Consider the following 10,354-nt stretch of genomic DNA (forward strand, 5'->3'; position numbering starts at 1 on the left):
ATCAATTTCTTTATGTGTAGCTATCTGAATGTTTTGTCCACTTCTCTTTGCTAATGCTAATTAGCGTCGGACCTTAACCAAAGAAAGCGCACTAGCAGGCTGAGGTGGTCAAAAGCCGAACAGTAAATAAAGGATCAGAATTGGATCTTTTTTTACAAATTTACCCGGATTGGCCTCCATAGGATCAGCTCGAGACATTTCTAGCTAATGGACAACCATCTCTACCAGCCTCTCTAACACCATAGTTAAGGCAGAAATCTCCGCGATGGAGACCTGCACACATACAAACCATCACTAATAGCTGATGTAATTTGGGGGTGAACTAACTTTGCAAAAACTCCTTATTTACGCATGCAGTCACAGATATGAATAAACAAATGCAGTAGGCAATCTTGACTGTTCAGCAGTCAAACGCTATCTTCACATTACGGCTGCTTTTCACTGCTGCAGTGATTTAATGAGCTCTCAGGGGCTAAATCCATGTGGACGTGGTGAGAAGATGACAACCAGACCTGGAAAATTCCTCTGGTACCCCATGAGAGGTGTAAATAGCAAGGAGAGTCCAGCGGCCTGTTCTACGAAGCTAGATAAGAGGGTCAGCCAGCTATCTGATTTCTAATAATTGTATAACATGGTTTGTTACACAGAAGCATCTGAGAAGCATTGGAAACTGTTTTGGAAACGGGAAGGCACTTGGCAGTTGATTGGACAAACCATCTGTCACTCAAAACCTTTGCTGAAGCCAATCGGGAAAAGAGCAAAAATGTATTTTCTGTCGCGAAAAAAACCTTCAGTGTCATTCTTCTTTCAATAAAGAAATACTCTCCAGTTCTGATGTAACTGATGCTATTGCAGCGTCTGTGCTAACCTCTTTCGGAGCCGCCATTGTTGCATCACAGAAACCTAAACCTCGCACATAGTGGACAGTAGCTCCTCAAATAAATGCTTTACTTGAAGCCTGAGAAGATGGATTTTCATGTGATCTTATCATATAGCTTATCATATAGTGAGAATCAAATCAAATTTATTTATATAGCCCAATATCACAAATTATACATTTGTCTCAGTGTGCTTTACAAACTGTACAGGTTACGACATCCTCTGTCCTTAGACCCTCGCATCGCACAAGGAAAAACTTCCTAAAAGAAACCCCAAAATTAAAGGGAGAACAATGGAGGAAACCTCAGGGAGAGCAACTGAGGAGGGATCCCTCTCCCAGGACAGACAGACGTGCAATAGATGTCGTGTGTACAGGATAAACAACATAGTACAAATACAACATTTGACAGAAATTATGTTGTGTTGAAAAAAAAAAAAATAGAAAGTATGGATGAATCCAGGAAAATGTCAATAAGGCTTCCAGAATGTCCAGCTGTCGTGCAAGTTACCTTATTGATGAAATTATTTCTAGTGTTTCTGTGACTAATATTTCTAATTCTTGACTCATGGTTCTGATGACTTTGTTTGTAATCAAATACAAAATGACTAAGTTGAACTTGGAGGTCCATACAATGGGTAACACCTTGGCACACCTGGACAGAAAAGAAAAGGAAGATTCAGTGTTTTCATTTCAGAGCTCAAAGCATTCTTTAAGAAAACAAAGGCGACTTTCTGGAAATTTGTTTGTGTTTTCTCAGTTCTTTTGCAGCTTCGTTTTTTTAATTTTCCAATCACATCTTATTTTGATGAAACCCGGAGAAATTCTGCATTTTTCAATTTATTCCGTTGTTGCTCATGTCTCTCCATTGTGTCTTTTCTCTCCTTCAGGACCCCAACAAACGTTTCGGGGAATCTCTGGGTGCCCTGTCAGGTGGCAGGGTGAACATCACCAGGATGGCTTTGGTCAACCTGAAGCTGGCTCTGATTGTCTCCATCCGCTTCTCAGCCACCCGGAGACAGTTTGGACCCACAAACTCTGAGGAAATTCCCGTTTTGGAGTACCAGTTACAGGTCAGGATGGAGGGAGTGGATTTAAAAAGGACTTGTCAAAGTCACATGAGGGGCATCTAAAGCCATATGACAACACTTTGTGTTATTTATGCACAGCTGCTACAAATTCCTTAGATATGCTTTTTTTTCTTTTTTAGCAATGGCGTCTGATCCCGTACTTGGCAGCAGCGTATGCTCTTGAACACTTCTCCAAATCCATCTTCATGAACTTTGTCGAGTTCCAGGTTGGACAGATAATGAGGGTGAAGAGTAGGAGACAAGTGAGTTAAGATTGGATACATGTGTGTGTGTCTATATCCAGAGTTACCACACTGTATAAACTGCAGTCTTGTGTGTGTGTGTGTGTGTGTGTGTGTGTGTGTGTGTGTGTGTGTGTGTGTGTGTGTGTGTGTGTGTGTGTGTGTGTGTGTGTGTGTGTGTGTGTGTGTGTGTGTGTGTGTGTGTGTGTGTGTGTGTGTGTGTGTGTGTGTGTGTGTGTCTCGCAGGCTGAGATGGGCAGGGAGATCCACGCCATAGGCTGCTCCAGTAAACCCCTGGGCTCGTGGACCGCTCAGAATGGGATCCAGGAGTGCAGGGAGGCCTGCGGTGGACATGGATACCTGGCCAGTCAGTCTCAAACACGTGCAAACACACCCACATACACTCGCACACACAGAGACCTTACTACCTTCTCTCTCTTTCAGTGAACCGGCTGGGTGCTCTGCGTGATGACAATGACCCAAACTGCACGTATGAAGGAGACAACAACGTCTTGCTGCAACAGACCAGCAACTACCTGCTCAGCTGGCTCCATGCTAAACAGCGCAGTCAGTACTGAGGGAATATTACAAGATATTATTGTAGAAACAAATGTAGAAATAGCCTCCATGACGACCCTTCCAATGTTAAGGCAATTCTTATGCAGTTTACAACAGTTTAGGCCCAGTCACCAGCATTTCAAACTGCTAAGAGTGAAATTTATTTAATTTGAATGGGATCAGTGAGAATCTTTCACATAATTCTTTGGTGAACTTTGACACAGGAGTTAATGCTGTCGACCGAAGGCAAACCATCTTTACAGTATGTACACCCTTAAGGGAAAGGAGAGATCATATACTGCTCCTCAAAAGAGGAATGTTATAGTTAAAGTATTTCCCGGTTAGTGACAGAGCTAGCTAGCTAGCTAGCAGAGTTTAATTTAGCATTGCTACTTTATTCCTTCAGCATTGATGATCCACATCAAATGTTAGGACCGAGTGGCTTCGGAGACTATTACAAATGTCTGTGAAATATCATCGTGAAGTCATATGAGAGAAGTACTATCAAGCTTTAGATTGATACTAATTAAAGTTATTGTTAGCGATGTACTCTGTGTTTTGCGAGATCTGAATGTTCTAGGGGGAATTCGAAGTAAATATTGTGTACTCTGATCTCTAAGGTGTGTGTGTGTGTGTGTGTGTGTGTGTGTGTGTGTGTGTGTGTGTGTGTGCTTTCAGACGGTGTGCGGATCGAGTCCCCTCTTCACACTGTGGATTTCCTGGATGATCTCCACAAGATCCTGGCGAGCAAGTTCACGGCAACAACGATGGAGGAGTGTATGGACTCTGCAGGTACTCTTAGAATTCAGTCAAATTTTTTATATATATATATCTCACAAATACAAAAATAATACCAAGAACAAAGCCATTTCTCAGTTTAACCTCGTATTCTTCTTGTTCAACATATCAGTGCCACTGGCGGCCTATAAGTGGCTGGTGTGTTTCCTGATGATAGCGAGCCAGAAGAGGCTGGAAGAACAGAGGACCTTGGGATGTGATGAGTTTGAGGCCCATAACAACAGCCAGGTAAGACATACACACACAGAGACACACACACCACTGCACAAACCTATTCTTTGCTATGCCCATAGCTCAAGCTAAAAAAGAGAGTATTTCCCCAAGCATATCATTACACATTCTTCCCTCCTTAAGTCAATTACTCCCACTTAAGTAAATCATATCTTATCAGACTCTTTCCAAAGAAGATAAGACTCTTTTGCATCATGTTTTGTCTCCAGGCATTAAATAAGTGGGGTTGTGAGGTTTTGACTGTCCTTATAGAGTCTCGGCAGCCGTCATGTGGTTTGTGTTATTGTGCTACAGATGCAGGCTGGAGGTTATAGATGGGTGTGTGTTGTAGTTCTGGGAAATGTGTGTGTCCCTCATTTTTAATTGACTTGTTTTTGAGGATTTAATATGACATACACACTTGTAATAATGTTCATGATAGAATTGTAACGGGTCTCTAGAGGCATGTCGCAGATGTTTTATTAGCCAAGCTCCATGTTCAGTGTGATGTACACGCATGCAATTTTAAAAACTTTCGTTTTTCCGATAATATAAGGTCTGTCAGGGATGTGTTATCCTAGCTTATGCCTTGTTCATGTCATATCGTCGGGATAGAGTTAAACAATCTCCGTCCGTACTACATCTATATTCTCGCACACGTCTGAAACCAAGGGGGTTCCTCTTATCCACGTTCTGTTCGCCGCTCGAGTGGCCTCTTCTGACGATCTGGGGATGTTTTAGGAGAGCAGAAATAGTAAATAAACAACAATATTGCATGTTTTTGTTTTTTTGCGATTTTTTTCCGTATAGGAAAATGTAGTGAACCTCACATCATAACTGTTGGGTAAGAGTATGATCCAAGGCTGGATTTTCTTTTCAGCAATATACATTATAACACATGTGATTAATCAGGTTTTGTACTTCCTGAATAGAATCTGGAAGCCCCAGTGTCGCTAATGAAGCTAGCGTAGCTTCCGGTGGTAATAATGGCTTTATGTTGTTCGTCGCAGAATGTGTGATACAACTGTGTGTGTGTGTGTGTGTGTGTGTATTTAGGTTTACTACTGTCGTTCCCTGGCCATCGCCTACATAGAACACAACTGCCTCCAGAGGTTTCATGACCTGACTGTCGATGAGGACACACCAGCTGGTCTCAGAGCTGTACTAAGCAAGCTGTGTGCCCTGTACGGGCTGTGGAGCCTCAACAACCACATGGCCATACTTTACCAGGGTTTGTACTGTTCTCTTTACACAGCATGCATAAAGCAAGATGGCACTTTCCACTATGTTGATATCTGTAACTGAGCTTTGTTCCCGTGCAGGTAATTACCTGAGTGGACCGAAGCCCGCAGAGTTGTTCCAAATGTCCATTCTCACTCTCTGCTCCCAGGTACAGCATCGTTCCATCATGTGCATTTCTTATTTAAACTGTTTTATAGAATATAGTGTTTATTGTTATTAGTTATGAGTTTTAACTCTGTTAGCTGCTGCTCCCCCACCTGACTTGAAGCTCAACTTGATTTGCTCTGTCTGTTTCTCCTCCAGCTGAAGGATGATTCAGTGGCATTGGTGGATGTTTTTGCACCTTCTGATTTCTTTCTCCACTCACCTATTGGCAACGCTAATGGAGAGGTAAATAAACGCACGTAAAGTCTTGTTATATACAGTGTTTTTTAGGTGCATGTTTAATTAATCAATAGTCAAAGATCAAAATACAGAATTTTAAAGTGCAGGCACATTACAGTAATGAATAGAGTTACAAAGTAAAATACATTTCTAAAATTAGTTATTTTGAAATGTAATTATTGATTTTAGCATTAAAAGAAAAATGATTATACATTTATAAAATAATTTATAAATTGGGAGGAACAATGAATCAGTGGCAGATATATTATCAGTCGATAAGTTTATTCAATTAATATTGTTGTTTATTCATATTTTTGTAGTAGACTAACAATTAATACAGGTTATTACAGACAAGTTTGCAATACATTACTGCAGTTTTTATTCTAGGGACGGTGAGGGCTCTCTTAGAAAAAACTAATTTCAATTTAAATATATGTTTTTACTTTCCAAATTTACATTTTTGCATTTTTTTTGCATTAATGTTATCGTATCGGTATTGGCCACAACAAACTGATAATTGTGTAATCTCTAATTCTTAATGCGTTAAATATTATAAATCTAATTATCTTTTCTATTTCTTTTAATTAAACAATTTCTAATAGTTGTTTCAAATTGATAATCAAATCTATAAAAACCCTCAGTTATGGACAGCAACAGACACTGAATCCAGTATCCACATAAACACAATTTCTGTGTGTCGATGCTTTTTCAATTCAACATTAATGTAATATTTTTATAAAATTGAGTTAGTATAGATTTGTAGAAATTGTGTGTGTTTTTGATTTTATGGTAAACTGTGAACCACGCACACAAACGACACCCATCAGTTGTTTTTCTCTCTCACTCCTCATTCCCATCATGTAGTCCCTCTCCGGGACACTTAGTCAGTCAGGTTAAGTCTCATTACAGGAAAAAGGGTGCAGAGCTTTGGCTGCCGTCTCTCCCTCTTCCAGGAAAACTCACACAGCGTAGTGTTTGGTTATAAATTGTCTTTGACAGTTGTTGACAATGACCCTCTCTGCACTGTCTGAGAACTTCCTCCTTCATAAAAAGGCTCAACTAATGTTTGTTTTGCCTGAGAAATGAAGACGTCATGCGGACCCACTGTGTATTTTATTACTCTGTGTCATCTTCAGGGTTTGGCAAGTTTATTTTGGCAAGTTTGAGAAAGTTCATAGTTTAATAATTCTAATTTTGCTGACTTCTAGTCTGTCTCTACCGTATTACATTTCTCCTCACTTGAAAAACATTTACAAGTCCTGTCTCTCTGTGGGTCTTAATTATGGATAAATCAGATGTGAAGCATTAGAAGAAGGGCAGATGACTAATGGGAATAACTAAATTGAAAATAAATTAGCAGGCAACATAAGGTTTGAGTTTGCTGTATCTTCTGGAGAATGTTTTTAATTCATTAAAAATGTTAAACAGTTTCCATGAGGGGGGGGGGGGGGGGGGAGGGGGAGGAGTGAGTAAATAAGATTCTTTATCAGTAATACTCTATCGTCTGCAAATAAGATGAGCTTATCTCGCCTCTTCTACTTCTTTTATATCTGAGTTTGATATAGCAAGTAGTTCCAGTGCTACAAGGAAAAGCAGAAAGCTCAGACATCAAGGTTTAACACAGGGGTTGGCAACCTTTTACTATCAAAACATTTGCCCCCTCTTCCACCAAATAAGTTTTTTCTGGAGCCGCATTAATACATTAAAATAAATATTTTGTCAAAGCTGCAGGGAGCCACCTGGCTCCTGAGCTGCAGGTTGCAGACTCCTGGTTTAACACAAAATATGCAGTTTAAATACTGTAAAAGCTTAAAAAATAATAATAGAAGAAACACCCGAGTCCGTGAAGATTCTTATTACACGTACAGTAATAAATGTACTAATGTAGTGACCAACTAATAATTGCAATAATTGTCTACATAGAGTACACGTATGTTTAGATTTAATAGATGTCTTCATTATTTAATGGTTGACGCAACATTAAAAATAAAGTATTATTTGAAACGGGTTCCCTATAAAATGGCTAATAGTGCAAGATCCATTAGTGCATCTTCCAAATCAAATGAGTTGTGAATCAAATAAGAAACCAACTGATGTACAATAAATATTGGAGTATCTGAGGTCTTAGGGCAGTTGCCAACATTTCCCGCTCGATCAAAATTAAATAAAGATATGACTCTATACTGTAGCTGTTCCCCAGATCAAGGATTGGGTTCTGAATACCAAGCACATCTACACACATCCCAAATAGAAATGTGCATCAGCAGAATGATGTTTAACAAGGGAATAGGTTACAAGAAACAGAAGATTGGAAATTGCTCAGGACCTTTTTCAGTGATCACATAAAAAACGCTTCTCCTTGTTTCTCCTTCACGTAGCTTTACAAGAACATGTGGTCGACAGTGATGCAGGGCAACAAAGTGTTGGAGCGGCCTTCCTGGTGGAAAGAGTTCTCCTCGGACAAGCCTGCGGATACCTCTCTCCGTCCGAAACTCTAAGACGAAACCAAGACGCACTCTCGACTGCGACCCCGGACATTTGCCTGAATTCTAAGTGTAAAATTTGTGTCCTCAAAAAATTTAACTGTGCAATTGTTTAAATCTAATGTCCATATCTACACAGTGCTTTGCCAAAAACACCCCAGTGCAGCATATACAGAGTACCTAAAGTACACTCTTAAGAACTCTGGAAAAACTCTTAAACCTAAAATTACAAAGACTTCAACACAGTGAGACTGATGGACACGCTCCTCACGTGAACCAGCACGTTCTCTAAAACCCCCGTTGATACTTTTAAATGCTATGATCCCCACATCAGATACGATGTCAATGCATTCCAATTGAAACTGTATTAATGCTCTGTCTCTGTCCTATCATTGGCTGACGGTGACGCCAACGGGCAGAGAGCGGCTGTGACACAACACAGACTTTAGACCACAACTCACACAAGCTAATTTCTCTTGAATGAGCTACTAAACAAATATCCAGCGCAGGAAAGGGCACAGCTAACAGTTTGTAGCTGACAAGCTAGTGGAACAGCCTACAGGGGCGCACCCACTGACGGACAGAAATTAGCTTTTTTTTTTTTTTTTTTTTTTAACAGTACCCTCATATAACCCCTTTCTTCCTCTCCGTAATAAGATAATACATTTCAAAAATCATTTGACATATTTCTTTGTAACTACAAACAAGTGGAGGTGATGCAAGAAAGAATGACTTGTATTGAACAAATCTGCTTAAATGTAAATCTTGGTGTGTGTAATAGGAGTTCAATCATTGGCCATCACTATCAGCTTTTCTATAACATTTAAACCCTGGTGTGAATCATACATGTGAATAAAAACCTTTGCAGTTATTTGTGCGTTACATTTTAAAATCATCGTTGTAGCCATACCAAGTGAATTGTGCAAATGTTCTTTAATTTATGGGGAAGAGTAAGGGTCAATAAGATTTTGAGCTTGTGAAATGTTTCAAAGTATTATATAGGAGATATGTGATTCTTTACGCAAAAGCATTGTTTTGTTATATTCCCTGCGATACCTCACGTTTGACATCATTTGTGCACAAGTTTTAGTGCAATTTATTACAGTCACAGCCTTTATTCACAGGTTTAAAATTAGTTTTATACAACAATCAAATATTTCATATATAAAAATCTTACTGACCCTTATGCCGTATAATTTCTCACAACAAATAAGAAACCTCTAAACTGATCATTGAAGTGTGACTATTAGATTTACTGTATTTCATATGAGATGTAATTATGTAACAATGAACATATGTATAGTTCAATATGACCCTGGATAGTGTTTTGATATAAACAAATTAATTGAAAATTAAATATATTTACTAATGCAATTACTCATTGTGTGGTCGCTTATTTTAAGACTGATGTAAGATCTGTTGTGCTCCAGTGAATCCTGAAAGACCATTTAGAAAGTGCCGTACGGGTGTTTTCAGCCCAATAAATCTGATGCGGTTACAATTTACAATACTGACAATCATTTCCTAATTCCTGCAATTGGTGTTGTAATGTTGTATATCATCAAGGGGCCCATTGGTTCCAATTCAGCTGTCTTGAACCTGACAGGGAATTCAAACAATTAACAGTGATAAATGTGACATACACAGGCCTATTCTTCTACCTCAAACTCAACTCAAGACCCGCGTACGAGTTAGTAAACTGCAAAGTCGTGACAGTCCCCCCTCCCTACAAGCACAGCAGGCCTTCTACATCCCAAGCGGGAACTTACCACCTTTCATCCCCCTCCAGCCGGTCAGAACACCTGTTTTGCTCATCTGCAAACTCCTAAGTAACTCCGGTGAAAAAGTGCTACATGAAATGTGAACAATGCTGAATTCGTCAGAAGTGTGTTTTTGTGGGACACTGCTAACTCGCTGAGCTCCACTGATTTGTCGAGACCGGATTTAGAGACGAAGAACCTTCACCGTTTATAGTATCGGCCGTCTGCCCAAAAACCAAAACGCTAAATTACAGGTTGGCTTGTGACTGTTGGAAAAATTAAGATGTTGCATGGACTATGGACTGAGGAAGGAAGACAGATGAAGAGGGAAAAGATGATGACGGATGCATTTTGCAATTTGTCATGGATCAAATCTGTCATTTCAGCCCAGATTTTTGGCAGTAAGTCGTAAAGATGTTTAAAAAGTTCACTAACAAGGTTTATTTAACTGTAAATCTGTGTTTCTACCAGCTCTCCAATAAACCAGAGACACCAGAATAATGAATAGATGTTAACTCACTTCGCATTGTGAAACGACGAATAATTTGTAAGCGGCGCAGCCAACAATGTGATTCATATCAGATTATTTAGTGTCTTGTCTAAATATGTCTAACCACAGCCATTATTCTCACCAGCACACACACTTTCAGTCTCTGTACTGTAACAGTTCTTTTTTTTTTTTTACCCAAAAAGCTTAGTACTTTTCTAAGATTTTTGGATTAGGTCTTTG

At 39.4% G+C, this 10,354-nt stretch overlaps 1 protein-coding gene across 1 annotated transcript in view; it reads left to right on the forward strand.

The window, feature by feature from the left end:
* acox3 (acyl-CoA oxidase 3, pristanoyl) overlaps positions 1 to 8,735 on the forward strand; it is a 16,671-nt gene extending 7,936 nt beyond the window's left edge. Inside the window, exons 10-19 of the mRNA XM_029455302.1 lie at positions 1,768 to 1,950; positions 2,088 to 2,210; positions 2,436 to 2,556; positions 2,634 to 2,756; positions 3,426 to 3,539; positions 3,658 to 3,773; positions 4,812 to 4,986; positions 5,078 to 5,145; positions 5,301 to 5,387; positions 7,760 to 8,735. Of these exons, the coding sequence (XP_029311162.1) occupies positions 1,768 to 1,950; positions 2,088 to 2,210; positions 2,436 to 2,556; positions 2,634 to 2,756; positions 3,426 to 3,539; positions 3,658 to 3,773; positions 4,812 to 4,986; positions 5,078 to 5,145; positions 5,301 to 5,387; positions 7,760 to 7,879 (1,230 nt within the window). The 3' untranslated portion in view covers positions 7,880 to 8,735. The remainder of the gene's footprint in view (positions 1 to 1,767; positions 1,951 to 2,087; positions 2,211 to 2,435; positions 2,557 to 2,633; positions 2,757 to 3,425; positions 3,540 to 3,657; positions 3,774 to 4,811; positions 4,987 to 5,077; positions 5,146 to 5,300; positions 5,388 to 7,759) is intronic.
* The last annotated feature ends 1,619 nt before the right edge of the window (positions 8,736 to 10,354 follow it).

Source organism: Cottoperca gobio, chromosome 18, assembly GCF_900634415.1.
Source record: "Cottoperca gobio chromosome 18, fCotGob3.1, whole genome shotgun sequence".
NCBI lineage: Eukaryota > Metazoa > Chordata > Actinopteri > Perciformes > Bovichtidae > Cottoperca > Cottoperca gobio.